Source organism: Myxocyprinus asiaticus, chromosome 20, assembly GCF_019703515.2.
Source record: "Myxocyprinus asiaticus isolate MX2 ecotype Aquarium Trade chromosome 20, UBuf_Myxa_2, whole genome shotgun sequence".
In the NCBI taxonomy this organism is placed as follows: domain Eukaryota; kingdom Metazoa; phylum Chordata; class Actinopteri; order Cypriniformes; family Catostomidae; genus Myxocyprinus; species Myxocyprinus asiaticus.
The window spans coordinates 24,459,398-24,483,006 of NC_059363.1; the positions used below are offsets into that span (position 1 = coordinate 24,459,398).

Genomic DNA, 23,609 nt, shown 5'->3' on the forward strand with positions numbered 1-23,609 from the left:
TTAAACAAATACTATCAAGAACACAAATAAAAATAAATAAAAAGTAAACCTTGACACGCTCAAAAAAAAATATTTTAGCCTATTTTAAAGATTTCAATATCTTAAAGAGTTATGCATATTTAAGATTTATGCATTTCAATATCATAAATGAATTCATAAACCAAATATTCTTGGTTTATGTCAGTTGGCTGTATTCTTTAACAATTGATTTTACCCTTTCTCTCATTAGGTCTGTAATACATTATTTCACTGCACACAAAAATATATGATTTTCCCAGTAAAGACGCTGTTACAAAATAATTGTATTAGAAAAAAATTTAAAAAAAAAATAAAAATAAAAAATGCGTCACCTAGTGATCGCGTGAAGTGAACCTGGTGCGACCAGAATTTCAAAACTGCAAATGAACTTCTGGGGCCGGTTGCACCAGTTAGTTCAAACTGAGCCTAGTTGGGGCGTAAATGGGCACTAAGTCACAATTTACGCACTACTAAATATTTGAGCGTTGCACCATTAAACTTAGGTAGGACGTAACCCTACATATAAACTAAATATTTACGGAAGCCTCTGACCAGGCGTAACGGATGGAATAAGAAGCAGACTCATTTGCGTGACAGGCATCAAACATTTCGACATACAGTATGATGTTGACATTTACACCCGTTTACATTTACAAGAGAGAGAAAAAAAATACTTTTAAGCAGCTCTTCAGCATGAAACCGGTCTAACGGTACAGTTTTCAGGGTGCGTCACCCGGTGTCAAGTTTCAACAAATTACACACATATATATATATATATATATATATATAGGATATTAAAATGAATAAATGTCTATTTTTCCAGCCTGTTGTATTAGTATTTATTTATCACCCCTCATTTATTTTAGATACAGTTCCTATATATTGTTATTTACACAGGGCAAATATATTTATCAAATTTACTTTTATTACGTGTCATATTTTAATGGGGATATAATTTATTACAGCTGACAGTTACGTGAGCAAACAAGGTTTAAACATTAACTCTAACAAGATAAAACTAAAATTCACTGCTTTTTAACACTTCTGTGTACAAATATGAAGGCTGCTTATTGGATCAATACAGGTAAATGTCATATTATGCGACTACGCATTACTTTACGGAGAACTTATGACCTACTAGTTAAGTCTTGCCTTAAGAACAGGTGGTGCAACCAAATTAAGCACTGACTTAGTTACAAACTAACTAGTAGCAACTAAGCCCTTAGTGTGAACTTTACGTCCTAACTTACGTGAGAACTTACGCACAGCTGGTGTAACCCTACCCTGATGAAGTGATTTTTTAAAATTATTATTCAACTTTAAATCACCCACGTTACGCAAATTGTCTCACGTTTTATTCAAATCACATTGCAAAACATTCCACAGGAAACGGGTTTTCCCACTCGTTGCAAAACACTTCATTTGTGGAAAGAAGCAAATTGCTTGAGATGTAGATGTTCGCTTCTAAGGCGTTAGAGCAGCGGCTGTCAGACCAATCTGAGTCTGTTAGGGTTTCGGTTGAAATAAGTTATTGTATAGAGTAGACTCACTCAGGCACACCTAGCTTCTCTTATCTAAGAGGGCGTGTCCGAAACGAGTCTAGTAAGAGAGGAATCACCTGAGATCATTACACACCACCTGCGGCACAGAGGTGTAAAATGGGGAAAGCAGGTGGACGCTGGGACTTTGAATGGGTCTACACTGAGCAACCGCACACATGCAGAAGAAAAGAAATATTAGGTGAGCTGAAGTTAAGTTATAGAAGGTCATCTTTACGTCAGCAGAATATGTTGTAAGGACCAAACGTTAAAACAAGTTTTACAGTTGCTACGATCTGGCTTGCCGGCTTGTTTGAATCGCATGTAAACGTGATTGATCCATTTAGTAATTTAATTGGATTGTTACATCATCTCATCTCGATTTATAGCTTATGCTGGCAAAGACAGATCAAACTTGGTGTGTGCCAAGTTACATTTTATTTGATTTCATCTCGAGTCCTTGTCACTGTCAGAGTGTAAACAAAGTAAATTATTGTTTAGGGATTGAGACCATTCAGGTGTCATTTTAATATGAAATTGTTAAAGTTTTAAATATATATGTATACCATCAATACTTTCTCTAGGAGCGTGTGCGCATGCGCGCGCCAATGTGTTGTGTGCGCGCGTGTGTGTTGGTGTGCGTGCGCGCGCGCGCGCGCGAGTGAGCGTGAGTGAAGAGGGAGAATCAGTTTGTTTCAGGTTAATTTATGTTCTTTACATGCTGGGTTGTTCAGTTCTTTATATGTTACTTCATTATCAGCTCCTCTCACCCCTATACATGTATTTGAGATGTAACATTGTCATATGCTGAGTCAAATGCATATCTGACAATGGCTACAGGGATGATCATTTTGTGTAAACCCATTCCAGGCTTCTATCTTTGACTCCAGGAACAATAGAAATGGGGCTTGCTTAGTGACAAGACACATTCTTTGTCATATGACCATAACGGTGATGATACATCAGTCACACAATTATCAGTCACGAGGGCAGTTCCCTTATACAATACATTTACAAGCAGTATGGAGATTTCACAAAAATAATTTCTTGGCTGCAAGATTGTATTTTTACTTTACAATAGAAATTCACACTCTTTGACAGACCACATTAAACTAAGCATGTTTTAATATTAAATCAGAGTGCAGTTACTCTATACACTACTTCTGTAATTCTCTATCAGTAGCCCCCCACAAAAGCCCCTTTTACTGTATTATATTGTGAACTTAATTGCATGGGTAGTTTTACATCTCAGCCTCTTCAAATATTAATAGTGTATGCATCATCTTCACACTATTCCAGAAGGGCTGAGAGCTCAAATGCTGTTTACAAGCTGTTTTTTTTTTTTTTTTTTTTCTCCAACATATTTTGTGGGTATGGGTGTGAATAAGTATTATTTTAATTTTTACATAGTAAATATGTGTTGTTGTGTGTTAATAATAATTTTATAGGAGAGTGCAATTTTGTTTTATAGCTCAAATAGCAAAGGATTACATCTACCTACCTACCTGCTGGATACCTAAAAATACAACATTAAAAATTATAGTTGTCTTAGCAATTATTACATTGTTTTTTGGAAAAAATAACAATAATGATTTGTTGTTGTTTGTTTGTTTTTATGCCAAAGCATCGCCTTAGGGTTGTATTAGCATTTGCTAGTGGAGTTTGAGGTAATTTTATTTACGCACTTTATGACATTTGTTTACTCATTACACAGATGAACTTGGCCAATGTTCAGAAACACTGCACCATACCACTGCCTGATCAATATTCGTTACTCTCCTGAAACACATTATATTACTTTAGGCTCCTATTAGACACCTGAAGGCAGAATCTTTACACAAAAACTGAAACGAAACACTAAATAAACCTGCTTCTGTGTTTCCATGCCAGAAGCAGGGGACTTAACTGGTTGGCTTAAATATTGTCTTAACATGTTAATTAGGTTGCCCCTAGCGACTGTAATAGAAATAAGAACCATTTCATTTTTTTTTTTTTTTTTTTTTTTTAAAAGCAAAGTAGAATTAAGTACTACCGCATTTACTGTACTCCATACACAAGTATTATCTCTCAAAGTAGAACAATAAGCTCTTGAAGTTCAAACAAGCATGAATAAAGTGAGCTGTCAAGCATAATTATTTTAAGAGTTACTCAGTTTTTAATTGGGATAAGAAAGTTTAATTTCATTAAAGTGCAGTCTGTAATTGCTTACCTTTACTGAGGGTACTTCAACAAATCCCTCTAATGCTTTCAAGTTGTTCCATAATAACCCCTATATTTACAAAAAGCTGTTTTCAACAATTTGTGCATCAGTTTCAGCTTAATGAATTTTTAGACTCTTTACCACTGCTGATAAAATACAGTAGGTCTCATTTTGGCAAATTTGTTACTTTTTGTGATTCTCACAAAACCTGCCAAGAAAATGTCCTGGTCATATACCATATATATACTTAACCCTAAATCAATATATACTTAACCCCAAATATATATACAGTGCATTCAGAAAGTATTCAGACCCCTTCATTTTTTTCAGATTTTTTAATGTTGCAGCCTTATGCTAAAATGCTTTATTATTTTTTCCACATCAATCTACACTCCATACCTCATAATGATAAAGCAAAAGCCATATTTTTGATAACTTTGCAAATTTATAAAAAGAAAAAACTGAAATATCACATTGACATAAATATTCAGACCCTTTGCTATGACAAATTTAGTTCAGGTGCATCCTATTTCTCTGGATCATCTTTGAGATGTTTCTACACTTTGTTTGGAATCCACCTGTGGCAAATGTAATTGATTGGACATGATTTGGAAAGGCACATACCTGTCTATATAAGGTCTCACAGCTGAAAATGCATATCAGAGCAAAAACTAAGTCATGAGGTCAAAGGTACTGCCTGCAGAGCTCAGACAGGATTGTGTCAAGGCACAGATCTTGGGAAGGCTACAAAAAAATGTCGGATACACTGAAGGTTCCCAAGAGCACAGTGGCCTCCATTATTCTTAAATGGAAGAAGTTTGGAACAACCAGGACTCTTCCTAGGGCTGGCCACCCGGCCAAACTGAGCAATCAGGGAGAAGGGCCTTGGTGAGAGAGGTGACCAAGAACCTGATGGTGACTCTGGTTGAGCTCCAGAGATCATGTGTGGAGATTTCTCATGCTTCTGTTTCGACCATTCTGGCTACCGAGGGAATTCACAGCGGTCATTATCACTGCTGTGTACATCCCGCCACAAGCCGACACAGACCGGGCACTCAAGGAACTGTACGGGATTATAAGCAAGCAGGAAACCACGCACCCTGAGGCCACATTCATTGTGACGGGGACTTTAATAAAGCCAGTTTCAAATCAGTCGCACCAAAATATCACCAACGCATTAGTTTTAACACACAAGGGGACCGGGTTTTGGACCATTGCTACTCTCCCTTCCGGGACGGCTACAGATCCCTCCCCCACCCACTATTTGGCAAATTGGACCACTCTTCCATTCTGCTTCTGCCCGCTTACAGGCAGAAACTGAAACAGGAAGCACCCATCCTCAGGACGATCCAGTGCTGGTCGGACCAATCAGACCCTATGCTACAAGACTGTTTTGATCACATGGACTGGGAGATGTTCCGGTCCGCCTCTGATGACATCGAGCTTTACGCTGATAGCGTAACGTGTTTCATCAAAGTGCGTAGAGGATGTCATTCCGACCAGAACAATACAGATCTACCCAAACCAGAAACCTTGGATTAATAGCGATTGTTCGCACGGCACTTGATGCGCGGACCTCCGCTTTTAATTCCGGGAATGCGGAGGAGCATAAACAAGCCAGTTATGAACTGCAAAATATCAGAACAGGAAAAAGATTGAAGGACAGTTCAACACCACCAACTCTAGAAGCATGTGGCAGGAAATTAATATCATCACGGACTTTAAAGGGAATAAAAACTCCGCCGTGAGCACCGCTGCCTCTCTCCCGGGTGAGCTAAATACTTTTTTATGCTCGTTTCGAGAGAAATAACACCGCCCTCGCGGAGAGAGCTCTCGCAGCCGAAGCTACAGAGGTTAGTTCACTCTCTGTCTCTGTAGCGGATGTAACCTGATCCTTCCGACGGGTGAATATCCACAAAGCCGTGGGTCCAAACGGCATTCCGGGCCGCGTCATCGGAGTGTGCGCGAACCAACTGGCTGGTGTTTTTACGGTAACCTTTCCCTCTCTTTGTCTGTAGTCCCCACATGCTTTAAAACGTCTACCATTGTGCCTGTTCCAAAGCAATCCAAAATCACTTGCTTAAATGACTGGCGTCCTGTTGCTCTGACCCCCATCATCAGCAAATGCTTTGAGAGACTAATCAGAGATTACATCTGCTCTGTGCTGCCTCCATCACTAGACCCGTTGCAGTTTGCTTACCGCAACAACCACTCCACTGATGATGCCATTGCATCTACAATACACACTGCTCTCTCCCAACTGGAAAAAAAGAACACTTTTATGTGAGAATGTTGTTTGTAGACTACAGCTCAGCATTCATCACCATAGTGCCCTACAAGCTTGATGAGAAGCTCTGGGCTTAAACAGCTCGCTGTGCAGCTGTATCCTGGGCTTCCTGTCAAGCAGACGCCAGGTGCTTAGAATGGGCAGCAACATCATCTCATCACTGACCCTCAACACTGAAGCCCCGCAGGACTGTGTTCTCAGCCCACTCTTGTATTCCCTGTACACACATGACTGTGTGGCAACACACAGCTCCAATGCCATCATTAAGTTTGCTGATGATATGACAGTGGTAGGTCTGATCACTGACAATGATGAAACACCCTACAGAGAGGAGGAGCACACTCTGACACACTGGTGTCAGGAGCACAACCTCTCCCTCAACGTCAGTAAGACAAAGGAGCTTGTGGTGGACTTCAGGAGAAGAGATAGAGAACACAGTCCCATCACCATCAATGGAGCACCAGTGGAGAGAGTCAGCAGCTTCAAGTTCCTGGGTGTCCACATCACTGAGGAACTCGCATGGTTCATCCACACTGAGGCCATTGTGAAGAAGGCTCATCAACGCCTCTTCTTCCTGAGACGGCTGAGGAAGTTTGGAATGAACCGCCACATCCTCACACGGTTCTACACCTGCACTGTAGAGAGCATCCTGACTGGCTGCATCTCCGCCTGGTACGGCAATAGCACCGCCCACAACCGCAAAGCACTGCAAAGGGTGGTGCGAATTGCCAGACACATCATCGGAGGTGAGCTTCCCTCCCTCCAGGACATATATACCAGGCGGTGTGTGAAAAAAGCTCGGCAGATCATCAGAGACTCCAGCCACCCGAGCCATGGGCTGTTCTCACTGCTACCATCAGGCAGGTGGTATCGCAGCATCAGGACCCGCACCAGCCGACTCCATGATAGCTTCTTCCCCCAAGCAATCAGACTTTTGAACTCTTGATCTCCCACGATCAAAATACATCAGCACTGCATTTTATTACTCTTATATCTCACACCGGACTGTCATATATTATATTATTATTATTATTATATGATATTCTCTCTTAACAACACACTGGCAACTTACAATCAGCCGACAGCCTGAATGTCAATACAGTACAATATAACCTACTGTACATTTTTTTTATATATATATATATATATATATATACTTTTTTTTTATTGTATAATGTGTATTCTATATTGTGAGTATTGTATACTGTACATTGTATGTTATTTGTATATTGTGTTGTGTGTAATTGTGTATATTAGATTTTAAATTGTGTTGTAAATCTGATGTTTATTGTAAATTGGTATATGTCTTTATCACTGTCACGACTACTATGTTGCTCGGAACGGCACCCAAGAATTTCACACACTATTGCACTTGTGTATATGGTTGTGTGACAATAAAAGTGATTTGATTTGATTTGAGATGGGAGAAACTTGCAGACGTATAACCATCACTACGACACTCCACCGATCTGGGCTTTATGGCAGAGTGGCCAGATGGAAGCCTCTCCTCAGTCAAGACACATGATACCATCCCAGTGGTAAAGCATGGTGGTAGTAGCATCATGCAGTGGGGTTATTTTTCAGCAGCAGGGATTGGGATACTGGTCAGGGTTGAAGGAAAGCTGAATGCAGCAAAATACAGAGATATCCTTAATGAAAACCTGGTCTATGTGCTCGGGACCTCAGACTGGGCCAAAGGTTCACCTTCCAACAGGACAGTGACCCTAAGCACACAGCAATGACAATGCAAGTGTGGCTTAGGGACAACTCTGTCCTTGAGTGGCCCAGCCAGAGCCCAGACTTAAACCCAATAGAACATCTCTGTAGAGACCTAAAAATGGCTGTGCACCGATGGTCCCTATCCAACCTGACAGAGCTTGAGAGGATCTGCAGAGAAGAATGGCAGAAAATCCCCAAATCCAGGTGTGCAAAGCTTGTCGCATCATACCCAAAAAAGACTTGAGGCTGTAATCGCTGCCAAAGGTGCTTCAACGAAGTAATGAGTTAAGAGTCTGAATACATATGTCAATGTGATATTTCAGTTTCTTTTTAATAAATTTGCAAAGTTATCAGAAATCTGGATTTCGCTTTGTCATTATATTTAAAGCATTTTAGCATAAGACTGCAACATAACAAAATGTGAAAAAAATGAAGGGATCAGAATACTTTTTGAATGAACTTTATATATACACACACACAAAATATATATATATATATATATATAATACACACTCGCACACTACCGGTCATTTTAGAATAATAGTAAAGTCATCAAAACTATGGAATAACATAAATGGAACTATGGGAATTATGTTGTGACTAAACAAAATCCAAAATAAATCAAAACTGTGTTATATTTTAGCACCTTCAGAGTAGTCACCCTTTGCCTAGAATTTGCAGACATGTACTCTTGACATTTTCTCAACCAACTTCTTGAGGTATCACCCTGGGATGCTTTTTAAACAGTATTGAAGGAGTTCCCATCTATGTTGGGCACTTATTGGCTGCCTTTCTTTATTTGGTCCAAGTCATCAATTTCAAAAACTTTTTTTAAATTAAATTTTAGATTTATAGTTAAATTAATATGGTGGCACAATTATATTTTTGTCTACAAAACTAATTTCAAACATTTAAGCATACGCCTTCAGATCAAAAGATTAAGATCATGAGAAACATTTCAGTCAAGTGTTTCAAAACTTTTGACCGTGTGTGCGTGTACAGGTACAGGTTTAACCTCCGTTGTGGGGACCAAATGTCCCCACAAGGATAGTAAAACTTGAGATCACCTACATTGTGGGTCCCCACAAGGGAAATGGCATATTAAATGAAATATATATATATATATATATATATATATATATATATTTTTTTTTTTTTTTTTTTTTTTTGTTTAAATGTAAAAATGCAAAAAGGTTTTTGTGAGGGTTAGGTTTAGGGGATAGACTCTATAGTTTGTACAGTATAAAAATCATATCTATGGAGAGTCCTCCATAAGGATAGCTAAACCAACGTGTGTGTGTGTGTGTGTGTGTGTGTGTGTGATTTGCATAAAGAAAATGAAGCCTACATTTAGTACCATTAAAATGTTTTGCATTGTGACATTTTCAGGACACTCAAGCACATTTTACCCTCCAATTATCATTACTGTAACACTGTTACTATTTAAATGGCAATTCCCATTACTGTGACAGTCATGTTATTAGTGTATTACAGTGTTTCCTGGGGGAACGTGAGGTGACAATGAATCTGAATACAATTCTGAGATTTACCATTCTTTTAATTTCATCACCGTCTAAAATAACATTCAAACCCAGTTCATTTATTTCTCACTGGCAAAAATAATTGTGTCCCCCCTAGTGTAGTGTGCCCCCTAATGTCAGGTAAACATGCAATGAAATAACGCTATCTTTTGCGGTAATAAATAAAAATAAAAAATGCATTTACTCATGCGTCGTGCGTCACACAAGTATCTTTTTCGCCAGCTCAGCACACTGCTAGGTGACGTAGCTTGGTGACCAGACTCGCACATGTCAGTCGTCCATGATTTTAGTTTGTCTGTTTGTTTGTTTTTTTTCGCAGTTTAAAACGTAATTTATATTTAAGGTTAGATGCATATGGAGTTTTGAGTCTGATGGTATAAGTTCATAAGCTTTTCATATATCAAGTGCAGCCAAATAATTTTCCACATTCACACGCAGTAATTTTCAGTCACATTTGCTCGCACTCTAGAGGCCTGTTTTCCCATTGTTGCATGATGTTTTTTAGCAAATTAGCTCAACCTTGCTAAAGTGTCAAATGTGACATAAAAAAAGCACCTTGAGGTGACCGCGCAATTGCACAGATACTTAACCGCAATACCGTACCTGCAATGATGCTCAGTTCAAGGCACAGAACCGAACACTATTCTTGCATACCGCGACGCGATGAGGGGGGAGTTTAAGTTATGCAGTTATATCACATCTAGCATACACGTCTCAATCGGTAAGCTATTTATTCAATATGTATATGATTAATATAACATGTACAAAACATGTACACATATAACATGTTTAATATAAGGGAGTTGTTTTACAAAGGTAATTGTGTTAAATATACATATTTTCAAAGTACATTGTGTGAATGTTATCTATGCGATGGAGAGGGGCTACGTGAAAGGATGTTGAATGTTTGGAGGAGTACCCCACTGTAAAAAGTTTGGGAACCACTGCTCTAGTACAATAATAATAAAAAAAAAAGATGCTGTTGTTGTGCAATAAATACTTTTACCATTTAAATAATAAATAATTTTTTAATGTTGCGGTAATGACATTATCATCATTGTGATAATACGAATTGGGCGCTAAAATGTGTGGAACTGTCATGTCCCAAAGTTACAATTTTTAATGGTCCTAAAAATAAGCGTGTGTGTATATATATATATATATATATATATATATATATAATGTACACACTATATTGCCAAAAGTATTCGCTCACCCATCCAAATAATTGAATTCAGGTGTTCCAATCACTTCCATGGCCACAGGTGTATAAAATGAAGCACCTAGGCATGCAGACTGCTTCTACAAACATTTGTGAAAGAATGGGCCACTCTCAGAAGCTCAGTGAATTCCAGCGTGGTACTGTGATAGGATGCCACCTGTGCAACAAGTCCAGTCGTGAAATTTCCTCACTACTAAATATTCCACAGTCAACTGTCAGTGGTATTATAACAAAGTGGAAGCGATTGGGAATGACAGCAACTCAGCCATGAAGTGGTAGGCCACGTAAAATGACAGAGCGGATGCTGAGGGCGCATAGTGCGCAGAGGTCGCCAACTTTCTGCAGAGTCAATCGCTACAGACCTCCAGAGTTCATGTGGCCTTCAGATTAGCTCAAGAACAGTGCGTAGAGAGCTTCATGGAATGGGTTTCCATGGCCGAGCAGCTGCATCCAAGCCATACATCACCAAGTGCAATGCAAAGCGTCGGATGCAGTGGTGAAAAGCACGCCGCCACTGGACTCTAGAGCAGTGGAGATGCGTTCTCTGGAGTGACGAATCAAGCTTCTCCATCTGGCAATCTGATGGACGAGTCTGGGTTTGGCGGTTGCCAGGAGAACGGTACTTGTCTGACTGCATTGTGCCAACTGTGAAGTTTGGTGGAGGGGGATTATGGTGTGGGGTTGTTTTTCAGGAGCTGGGCTTGGCCCCTTAGTTCCAGTGAAAGGAACTCTGAATGCTTCAGCATACCAAGAGATTTTGGACAATTCCATGCTCCCAACTTTGTGGGAACAGTTTGGGGATGGCCCCTTCCTGTTCCAACATGACTGCGCACCAGTGCACAAAGCAAGGTCCATAAAGACATGGATGAGCGAGTTTGGTGTGGAAGAACTTGACTGGCCTGCACAGAGTCCTGACCTCAACCCGATAGAGCACCTTTGGAATGAATTAGAGCAAAGACTGCGAGCCAGGCCTTCTCGTCCAACATCAGTGTCTGACCTCACAAATGCGCTTCTGGAAGAATGGTCAAAAATTCCCATAAACACACTCCTAAACCTTGTGGAAAGCCTTCCCAGAAGAGTTGATGCTGTTATAGCTGCAAAGGCTGGGCCAACGTCATATTAAACCCTATGGATTAAGAATGGGATGTCACTTAAGTTCATATGCGTCTAAAGGCAGATGAGTGAATACTTTTGGCAATATAGTGTACATATGTTTTATTTTTTTTTTCTCTCTAGGCAAAATCTAAGTTTCTTTTGATTTTGGAGTAAATTAATACCAGGATATTTTCCTGACAGGTTTCATGAGAATCACTCATGAAGAACTATTGTGTTTTTTATTTTTTATTTTTTTATTTTATTTTGAGATTTGCAGTATGCAGAGTATTCAGGGTAAACCTCTATTCAAGCATTAAATGATTTATAATTCTCTACACTTTTCTCTCTCTCCAGCAAAGTATCCAGAAATCAAGTCTTTGATGGGTCATGACCCCCAGCTGAAGTGGGTTGTGTCAGGAATGGTAATCACCCAGCTCCTGGCATGTTACATGGTCCATGACCTCTCTTGGAAGTGGGTGTTGTTTTGGGCATATGCATTTGGTGGCTGCATCAACCACTCTCTGACTTTAGCTATTCATGACATTTCACACAATGTGGCCTTTGGCAATAAACAGGCACGCTGGAACCGCTGGTTCGCCATGTTTGCCAATCTGCCCATTGGCTTGCCTTATTCATCTTCTTTTAAGAAGTACCACATTGACCACCATCGGTATCTTGGAGGAGATGGGTTGGATGTAGATATTCCTACTGACCTTGAGGGCTGGTTCTTCTGCACCCCGATGAGGAAGGTGATCTGGCTCTTTCTCCAGCCTCTGTTCTATGCACTCCGTCCTTTGATTGTGAACCCCAAGCCTGTGACCAGGTTGGAGATGGCGAATGCAGCAGTGCAGTTTGTGGTCGACATTGTCATCTACTATTTCTGGGGCCTCAAGCCTATAGTGTACCTCATTGCTGGGTCTATCCTGTGCATGGGCTTACACCCCATCTCTGGACACTTCATCGCAGAGCACTACATGTTCATGAAAGGTCATGAAACCTACTCTTATTACGGCCCCCTCAACTACATAACCTTCAATGTGGGATACCATATGGAGCACCATGACTTCCCCAGCATTCCTGGCAGCAAATTACCTGAGGTAAGAGGGTGCAACTGATGGCACGTGCAAGACAGACAGTCCGACTAAGCTGATCCACCAATCAGAACGTTTTGGATATTTTCTAACCAATAATATTTTCCGTTTCAGTAAGGGTGGGATATTTCCAGTGTCAAATGCTGATTCACAAGCATCCCTGGAGTAACCATAATTTGCGCTGTAAATGTATTTCCCTGCTAAACGTGTGTGTGTGTGTGTGTGTGTGTGTGTGTGTGTGTGTGTGTGTGTGTGTGTGTGTGTGTGTATATATATATATATATATATATATATATATATATATATATATATATATATATATATATATATATATTTATTTATTTATGCAGTTAAACTTTGTGAAAATACTACATTACCGCACCTGTGCTAGATTTTGATTCTCTTTGCAGATGCTGGACAACTGTGTCCCGTAATTATAGCAAATGTCTTTTTTTGTGCCTTTTACTGCTGTTGGTGGTGCCTTTTTCTCGTGATATTAAATCATTTCAGTTTATATTTCAAAGGAGGAAAACAATTTCATTATACACAGAAAAGAACATTACAGTACACAAATAAAACAAATAACCATTAATTCTTACGTAGGCTATATATGGTAAAACACGACAACGTGTTGACGTACACTCATTATGCTTAATAGTTTATTGCGTATTATGTGTGTGTTAGTTCATTAATTAGAGTAATTTTAATTGTAGCCTAATGAAAGGAAAATTAATAAGACCTATTAATTTAAATATTTAACATTTAATTTACCATACCATGGTTCTTAGTTCTTCTATACATCATACCAGCAAGAAACTTACCCTTATATACAGTACATTTTGTAAATTCATGTGGGACTGTAATTACAACAGCCAAAAAAGAAGAAAGATGGAATTTTTGTTTTTTTTGTTTTACACATTTTACATATGTACTGTATACATATATTAATTTTAGAGAGCGGGTTTTTGATTTTTATTTATTTTTAACAGTATGCCCACCTCTTCAGACTCTACTACACTGCATATGTGTCAATGGCAGAAATAGTAAGAGTAGTATGCCATTCTGAAATCGGTCAAACTCTCCTTTACTGCTCCGCATTTGTAGAATTGTATAATAACTTTATAGTGGTTACTAATGTTTGGAATTGCGCAAATTCTTGAACCTGCAGTTCTTCACAATGCAAGTGAATTGCGCTAAAAACATGAGCCCCCGCGCGTGCACAGATCAGCGCATCATCGGTTCGTTCTGAAGCGCACACAGACCATGTTTATCTGTCTTTAATCGCAGCCTTTGTCAGTTAAATAATCACATATCATATCTCCATTTTCATGTTATTTTGATTAATTATACAGCCCTGAAGGATTGTGAAATTAGTCTACTGATTGCTCTAGGAAACTAAATGGCCAAATAAAAGGCTCATTAAAATCAAGTTGTTTAGGACTTCTACTTTGTGGATGGCATGAGTTATTTTTCCAACAGTTGTTTACAGATAGATTGTTTCACTTTTAATTGACTATATCACAATTCCAGTGAGTCAGAATTTTACACACACTAAGTTAACTTTGCCTTTAAGCAGCTTGAAAAATTCCAGAAAATGATGTCAAGCCTTTAGACAATTAGCTTCTGATAGGAGGTGGATGTATTTTAAGGCCTACCTTCAAACTCAGTGCCTCTTTGCTTGAAAATCAAAATAAATCAGCCAAGTCCTCAGAAAAGAATTGTGGACCTCCACAAGTCTGGTTCATCCTTAGGAGCAATTTCCAGATGCCTGAAGGTACCACATTCATCTGCTCAAGTGTACCCAAGTATAAACACCATGGGACCATGCAGCCATCATACCGCTCTGGAAGGAGACACATTCTGTCTCCTAGAGGTGAACGTAGTTTGGTGCGAAAAGTGCAAATCAATCCCAGAAAAACAGCAAAGGACCTTGTGAAGATGCTGGAGGAAACAGGTAGACAAGTATCTATATCCACAGTATAACGAGTCCTATATCGACATAACCTGAAAGGCTGCTCAGCAAGGAAAAAGCCACTGCTCCAAAACCGCCATAAAAAAGCCAGACTACAGTTTGCAAGTGCACGTGGGACAAATATCTTACATTTTGGAGAAATGTCCTCTGGTCTAATGAAACTAAAATTGAACTGTTTGGCCATAATGACCATTGTAATGTTTGGAGGAAAATGGGTGAGGCTTGCAAGCCAAAGAACACCATCCCAACTGTGAAATATGGGGGTGGCATTTTATGTGGATATATTGAAGCAACATTTCAAGACATCAGCCAGGAAGTTAAAGCTCATCACAAATGGGTCTTCCAAATTTGACCCCAAGCAAACCTCCAAAGTTGTGGCAAAATGGCTTAAGGACAACAACATCAAGGTATTGGGAGTGGCCATCACAAAGCCCTGACCTCAATCCGATAGAAAATTTGTGGGCAGAACTGAAAAAGCTTGTGCGAGCAAGGAGGCCAACAAACCTGACTCAGTTACACCAGTTCTGTCTGGAGGAATGGGCCAAAATTCCAGTAACTTATTGTGAGAAGCTTGTAGAAGGCTACCCAAAACATTTGACCCAAGTTAAACAATTTAAAGGCAATGCTACCAAATACTAACAAAGTGTATGTAAACTTCTGACCCACTGGGAATGTGATGAATGAAATAAAAGCTGAAATAATTTTCTCTACTATTCTTCTGACATTTCTCATTCTTAAAGTAGTGATCCTAACTGACCTAAGACAGGGAATGTTTTCTATGATTAAATGTCAGGAATTGTGAAAAACTGAGTTTAAATGTATTTGGCTAAGGTGTATGTAAACTTCTGACTTCAACTGTATGTTAGTAAAAGTGGATGGAGATGGAAAGTTCCCATTAACAAAATGAGCAGAGGTAGACGGAGATAGATAGATAGATATATCGGTTTTAACGATTAATCAGTGCCAAGAGTTGCTTTTTGGAACTATTGGTTATCTGCAAAAATCTATGCCGATTGTTGAAGATAGTTTTATTTTTTTTTCCTTCACATTCCTCTGTGGCCAGTGCTGGAGGAATGTCCAGTTAGAAGGGCTTCATTTTATGGTAAAACAGCGGTTTAATAGTATATAGTTTAATATTCCTCATTAAACCCCATCTGGTGAAAATAAAATATTGTATATATTAAGGCTATAAAAAGCTTTATTTGGTTAATACTTAATATAGAGCATTGTAACAGGGCCAAGTCTCTGTGATTTCAAAATAAGAGTCCCCGATGTGTTTTGGGCTTGTTTATAGTTAAGTCTCATGTTATTCACCAAATCATTTTCTTTTTCTGGTTATTATTGGGATTTTGGTTGAACAATTAATTGCACCTGGGATTTTATTCATTTGGCACTCTTGCTGTCTGTGCCTGTCATGGTTAGGAAAGAATAATATTTGTTTTATATATTCTATAAATCGATTTTAAAAACTATTGGCTGATTAATAGGTTATCTGCCTTTTGCACCACCTTGGATATCAGTAAAATATAGAGACCATATTTTGCCCATGAAGTTGTCTTTTCTGGATAGCGCTTGAGTGGAAATGGTAATGTAATGGCGTTTATGGATTTATACAGTTACTGATTAAGAGAACTAGCGAGACTAACAAAGACAAATATTTGCTAAATATATCTTTTACACTTCATCAGTCTTCATAAGACACAATTTCATTGATTTGATAGCTTAGTAAACTTACACACCTTTAGTGTGCAAGAGTCCCCAAGGTGCTATGTCTGTGAACTGGTATCTTGAACTTTGCATTATGTCTTTTAATTTTTCAACCGTTAAGTACGAGATCGACAGGAAACCGACCACCACCCCACCCACATTTTACTGTACATACTAGCTGCATTATATTTTTTAAAGTTTTTTTTTATTTGTTTTTTTTTATTGAAAATGTATAATTAGCATTTCCGTACCATGTAATGTTAAAAATATTACTTGTAACTTTTTTTTATTTTTATTTTTTCTCATTATACAGGTCAAGAGAATTGCCGCAGAGTACTATGACTCACTCCCTCAACACACTTCCTGGATGAGAGTGCTGTGGGACTTTGTATACGATGATAGCATCGGCCCCTATGCCAGAATTAAAAGACAATACAAACTAGGCAAAAAGGAATAAATTGGGTATTAGACTACTGATTTAACCAAGCATAACAAAGTATTTTTACAAAACAACATGCAAAGCAACAATCAAGACATAATCCTTATGGGATGTATTTGAAATAACATGCATTCTGTGCACTCAGGGCCATGTTGACTCATGATCAAAAATATTGTTTCGGTGTATCACATTCCAGTTTTATTCCTTCACAAAAATGTTTTCATATATTCATCCCTAACTAAAACATGAAATGTGTTTTAGATATGTTCCCATGGAATATACGTTAAACAAAAAAGGAATCTTGCCAACTACATCAGTTGATTGTGTTTTGTGCACTGTTGCATAATTAGAAATTTATTATTATTAAAAAAAAAAAAACTTTTCTGTTTCATATTTACTTTCGTTTGAACTGTTGGACCATCTTTGATATTACAAAGTTTTAGAATATATCTTTTTCTGCAATGTATTTCAATAAATTTAATTCTTTGAGCTCTTGCAATGAATCTACTAAGATGCCTGAATGATGAATTTAAATATGGGTATATAGAATTTGCAAAGGGAGATGGTTGGTTTTAATGCAAAATAATAAATATGCTAGAGTAAATAATAAAAACTCTAATGGACTTGAGGGGGAAAAAAGCTCTTAAAGTTTGTTTTTAATTACATCACAAATTTTACACACCATGTGACAAATTTAATGTCCATGTTTTTTACTTCAAATGTAATTTCTGCCAAATGTCAACATCAACTTTTAAAATCAGGATAAACCCAATTAAATCAGGATACATCGTAGGTTCAAACAATTCAATGAATACTTAAAACCAGTTAATCTTCGTCGTCTCACACTGTTGTGCAGATATACTGTATATGTATATACTTCCATCTCCCTCTCTTGAGCTCATTGAAAGAGTGTTTATTAGTATATTACTTCATACCTCCAAATCAAGTTAAAACTAAAAGTTCGATGTAATGAACTTCTGCATTTGCCAAATTGTTTTTTAATATAACGCATCAGAAACTGCTTCATCTATGCAGTAGTTTGCTTAAGCGCAATTGTGCATTGTACTTTGAAAATTGAAAACTAAAAAATAAGAACAGTAATATAAAATATAAAAAGGCTGACAATTTTTGTGCAACTTTGTATCTCATTTAATATAATACAATTCTTAATAATAACAATAACCAATGAAACAATAAAACAGTATAAACTTAGAAAACAAAAATATCTTCATTAATTTTCGAACTTGTTGATTTTAAGACTTGAAAGGGTAAGAGCAGCAAGCTGCACAGTGGACTGTCTCAACGTTCATACCGGAGAAAATAGAAAATTCAGTGTGAAGGTTTTTATTTCCATCTGCTCATTCATTCACTCATCTATTCACACAATCACTCACTCCTTTTGTGTCTCTGCTTTCCCTTGTCCTTCTCAGTAATGTCTTGTTTCTGTACAACATTTCTGCAACCAAATAGCAACTTTTCCATAACGTTGCAGACATGCTGTGAGAACTTTTTCTAGTGCGCTTTTCTATACTTCCCCGAACCTTCAGACATCGTCATTCGTCGTCTTTGACATTTCAGAAGACTATGTAGAACCAATTCTTAGCAGTTCCCTTCTTATGGCTAAAAGAGACAAAAATAAAAATATTTTCAAGACCTGAAAAGATATTCACAAATATTTTATATTTAATTATTATTTTAATTTTATTTTAATGGGATAGTGCACCAAAAAATTTGAATTCTCTCATTATTTACTCACCCTCATGATATCCCAGTGTGTATGACTTTCTTTCTTCACTAGAACAATCAAATATCTTAGCTCTGTAGGTCCTTAAAATGCAACAGGCGATTTCTCTTTTGAAGCTCCAAAAATCACAGACAGTCAGCATAAACGACATTGATACGACTCCAGCGGTACAATCACCTTTGGTGTGAAAAAAGATAAATATTTAAATACTTTTTGACTGTAATCAAACACTTCCGGTAAGCTTCACGACAGGGTGGAGTCCAAGCGGTCTTGTGTGACGTTTTTGCGTTGCCATATACAGGCGTAATCTCACGATCTCCACTCGGTTGAGACATCCAGGATAAGCCCACAAATGCACCATTGTGAGTAAAGAAATGGATAAATACAGATCAAAACCAACCAAGCTACTGTATAGCGTTCGTCCTTCTCACTTGTAAACAGTGCTGCTCTTCCGGCTGTGACACACGTGCCTCAGTTCTCGCGTGTTTCAAATGCCAATGCGATTATGTCACACGCACGTACCGCTGCTGACCTGAAGCGATGATTTAGAGTTAAAGTACTATATTTTTCTTTTTTGCACCAAAAGCGATCGTGTCACTTTAGAAGACATTAACAGCTGGTGTTGTATGGATGACGTTTATGCTGACTGTCTGTGATTTTTGGAGCCTCAAAAGAGAAATCTCCATTCACTTGCATTTTAAGGACCTACTGAGCTATGATATTTTTCAAATTTTCTTCAAATGTGTTCTGGTGAAGAAAGAAAGTCACACACACCTGGGATATCACGAGGGTGAGTAAATAATGAGAGAATTTTCATTTTGGGTGAACTATCCCTTTAATATTCACATCTCTAACTTACCATCAATTATTTCTTCTTTTACTTTCTGCAACTCCCGCACAACCTCTTCTAAGATTTCCTTTAAAATGAAACAGATTTTTATCTGTGTTAGCGGAGCAGTTGACCCCGTTTTGTTATAGCTAATAACTTTAATGATATTTTGAAAGATATTCTGAACATACCTGTTTCATTCTGTCAAAGTCAATTGACTCTGCATCACTGGTGCTTCCAATAGGTTTTGCCCTGTACAAATTTCATAAAATTTTAGATGCAGTAAATCCATGGGAACACTGAAAAGTCTAAATATTCACACAGCATCAGCTAACCGTGTTACCTGAAATCCGACAATAACTGCAATTCTTGTTCAATGCTGAAATTGTACATTCCTCGATGAATTGAACATTAACTTCACATACTAATGTTAGTTTTTATAGAGTTCAGATTTGAGGTCACTTTCTAAGTGTTTACACAAACACTAAATGTGAGCTTACACAAAACATAAAAGCCTACATTTTCCAGTTGACAAAAAACAAGAAAAACTTGCTCTGTCTGCATTTGGATCATTGCATGCTCATGTTGCAGTGGGCATTACTTCCTTATCACGATCGCTTGTATTGACAACCAAGCAACCATGATGTACAAACCATAAGCTTGATAAAATCATACATTTCAAACACTGCTCTGATGCAATCAATCATGGTATGCCCCATCAAAGGACAAATTTAAATTTTAAAAGAAAGGTTGTCAAATAAGGAGAAACAAAAATAGGGTACAAAGGACTGAATGATCAGGGAGAGGCACTAAATGTTAACTGCACTGTAACCATTTCAAAAACCTACTTCGACACAGCTGAGGACTTGTCTGCAGAGTTTGCTCGCTCCCATGGCTTTTTCACAGGATCTGTGAAGAATATTTCAATTAATATTGATTTTTGGCTCTCCAGATCCTTATTAACCTTCACAAATCAACTTTGTGTCCTTGTAAAATACATGTTTTATTATGGGCTATGAAATGTTACTCAGGAAAACTTGTTTCCAATTGAAACAGGAAGTTTTGTTGGGACAAAAGAAGGGATCCTCTCTTTTTAAATAACCAAAACCTTTAGAGAACCTCATTCTAGAGAGCATTTGATTGGACAAAATAAGTCAGTGCAAGATGAATCATCAGCATTTTTGATCCACTTTTCCAGATGAGAACGACTTAAAATGTTTACATCTACTAAAGATTTATTTGATCAACTTTAAGGAGTACACTAGCATACAGTTGGCCTCAAGCATATAGATTTTCTAAAGCAACTTTACTGCCATGGTGTCACAAGGTGGTCACAAAATTCATACCATGGGCTAGATTTACATTAATAACAAAACAAACACCTGCTGAATTTTGTGGGCCTGAACCACGTGAGGCAGATGGAGACCCATTGGACTCTTCCTGCAAGAAAGAGATGTAAAAAAAGATATAATTAAAAGAATAATCAAACATTACAGAAAATTCATCAGTGTGTGTTTTTTTAGATAAAGAGTAAGAAATCGTACATTTTGATTGTCCTCTGGTTTCTCTGAAGCTCTCCTCCTACAGAAAGGAGATCATAGTTAATAATAAAAGTCTCCATAACCACAAATCATGATTCGATAGTAATGCATGACAAAAATAAACAGGAAATGGATTCGGTGTGACCTCCGTGCTAAAAGGGCATTCATTTCCTGCATGAGACCTTCTCCACCTCCTCCACTGCCTCCACTAGAGCGATTGGCATCATTCTTGCTACTGCTTTCCTCAGGCTGGGTAAGATAAAGCATAGAATAATCAGGCCCCAAGGTACTCTTATCACAAGTAATGCCTAGAAAGAAACGGAACGTGGACGGAATGTCATCCAGCTCAAAAGAATTGAGAAATCATCATCAATGTTGGAAAGACTACATAAGCTATTCCTCAGTTTCTAAAATGATACCACGGCATGTAGAAAAAAATGCAAAATGCTTATCAGACAAACCTCAGCACACAAAACACGCACAGTGGTTAACCGATATGGGTTTTGCAGTGGTTGACACCAATATCTAGACAGCACGGTGGCTGATGGCCGATATAATGCATATGCAAGCATAATGCAATTCAATGACAGCAAATCAGAGGTAAGAAAAAATGCAAAATTAATTTTACACAACATTAACTTAAAATTAACAACAAAAAAATTCAAAAAGGTTTATTATTTACTATTCACTGGCAAAGCTTTTCCAGTTTTTATAATTGCTGAATATATTGCTGGATGTTTTAAAATAATTTTTATAAGGATTGCACTCACAACAGCTATTTCTAGCCCAAAAAACTATTTTAAAGCAGACCAAAACAAGAAAAAATTATATTAATTATAGAAATTTCCATGACCTTCCATGACTTTATTTAAGAAAAAATTATATATTTTTTTTATAAATTTTCATGACTTTTCCAGGCCTGGAATTCTCCTTTAAAATATCCTAAAAACACTTTAAAATTCCCTAATATTTCCTGGTTTTTTGTGACAGTGGTAACACCTTACAGTTATAGGCCGATGTCAAAAATCTTGTAATCTCTCAAAATTTCTAAATATTGCCTGATTAAACTGTCTGGCCACAATATATAGGTCTATCAAGACACTTACCCGCTGCACTCTGCGCAGTTTGGCCCCAGCTATAGCTGCTGCCAAGCCTGACGAAGCAGCACCTCCACCAGCCGGCAGTGGAGGTGGGGTGGGAGGGGGCGCTGTAACAGGTGGTGGCGGGCCAGGTGGTGGCGGGCCGGGTGGTGGAGGCCCAGGAGGAGGTGGAGGGGCTGGCGGACCTGCCATGGATACTGAGGTAAGAGGATGAATTGGAGGGGTGGATGAGAGCATGGAGGGATGACCGGGAGGGACGGGAGGACCTGTTGGAAGAAAAGGACAGATGAGAATCTGTCTTCTTACATGTCGCCATTGCTATTGATTTCTTGATAGATTGAGTGGTAAAGCATATACAGTGGCCCCAAAAAACTATTTGGACACTTGAGCAACACTTGAGTAGAATGCTATTGCATTAGAAAACAAAATATCAAACGTAGTGGCATTTATTTATAAAGACATAACAAGTACGCTTTTCAAGCAAAACATTTCATGAAAAAGTTTGAAAAAGTTAGGTTCATTAATGATAAAACAACAGATATACTATTCAAATTATGTCAAAAAGTTTCTGAACACTTTCTTGTTATGAAAATTTGGAGAATGCCATATAATGTGAAGAACTACGCATGTAGTTACTCTGCTAGGACACCAGTGTGAACTTGTGGGCCACTGATTTCATACATGCACAGAAAATGTTTAACTGTTAAAAGTTTAAGTGTGCATTTATTCACTGAGCACAGTGCTGCACTGACTGATTGCACTGAATCATTTTATTTCTGTATTCGTTTTTATTCATTTGAATAATTTTTACTTTTTTAATTTATTTTATTACTTTTTATCCTTACTTCTTGTTCTTAATTCATTTTCAAATGTATTTTATCTTGTATTTTCTTTATCATTTTTATGTAAATCATTTTGAATTGCCATTGTGTAGAAAATGTGCTATATAAATAAACAAAAATTGTCGTGCCTTGCCTTGCCTTGTAATTGACCTTTGGACCAGCTGATTAAAGCATAATTTGACAGCAGATGCCACTTGGTTTAAAATTTTGTTACCAAATGCAATGAAATGCACAATATACATTTTAAGTGTGGTTTAGTTGTCCAAATACCTTTTGGAGTCACTGTAAGTTCACAACACAAGCACACATCAGTGGGGAACATTTGTGTTGACCTAAGTTCTGCAATGAGCTGAATCTATAAATAAGTGAGAAAAAAGGGGGGAAATGGAGTGTGGGGTGAGTTTAAAGTGTGATGCACCTCTAGACAATATAGAAATAGAAGAAAATTGACAAATCACCTTTGAACAAACACATAGATCACTATGATATGGCTAAATGTTTACTTTATAATATATATATATATATATATATATATATATACACACACACACACACACACACACACACACACAGTATATACATATATTATAAAGTATATATTCTGTATATATATATACACTACCGGTCAAAAGTTTTGAAACACTTGACTGAAATGTTTCTCATGATCTTAAAAATCTTTTGATCTGAAGGCGTATGCTTAAATGTTTGAAATTAGTTTTGTAGA

At 37.7% G+C, this 23,609-nt stretch overlaps 2 protein-coding genes across 6 annotated transcripts in view; one reads left to right on the forward strand and one right to left on the reverse strand.

Moving 5' to 3' along the window:
* Nucleotides 1–1,599: 1,599 nt before the first annotated feature.
* Nucleotides 1,600–17,210, forward strand: LOC127410907 (sphingolipid delta(4)-desaturase/C4-monooxygenase DES2-like). The gene is made up of 3 exons (XM_051646150.1): nt 1,600–1,758; nt 11,975–12,717; nt 16,704–17,210. The coding sequence occupies exons 1-3, from the start codon at nt 1,677–1,679 to the stop codon at nt 16,845–16,847; spliced, it is 969 nt and encodes a 322-aa protein (XP_051502110.1). The 5' UTR covers nt 1,600–1,676; the 3' UTR covers nt 16,848–17,210.
* A 251-nt stretch (nt 17,211–17,461) lies between these two features.
* Nucleotides 17,462–23,609, reverse strand: part of LOC127410884 (ena/VASP-like protein) — a 58,867-nt gene continuing 52,719 nt past the window's right edge. For all 5 annotated transcript variants that reach the window (XM_051646117.1, XM_051646115.1, XM_051646114.1 and 2 more), the window contains 8 exons: nt 22,050–22,309; nt 21,089–21,192; nt 20,947–20,983; nt 20,785–20,842; nt 20,251–20,311; nt 19,594–19,654; nt 19,433–19,490; nt 17,462–18,449 (listed from right to left, as the gene is read on the reverse strand). In XM_051646117.1, the coding sequence (XP_051502077.1) occupies nt 18,412–18,449; nt 19,433–19,490; nt 19,594–19,654; nt 20,251–20,311; nt 20,785–20,842; nt 20,947–20,983; nt 21,089–21,192; nt 22,050–22,309 (677 nt within the window). In that variant the 3' untranslated portion in view covers nt 17,462–18,411. The remainder of the gene's footprint in view (nt 18,450–19,432; nt 19,491–19,593; nt 19,655–20,250; nt 20,312–20,784; nt 20,843–20,946; nt 20,984–21,088; nt 21,193–22,049; nt 22,310–23,609) is intronic.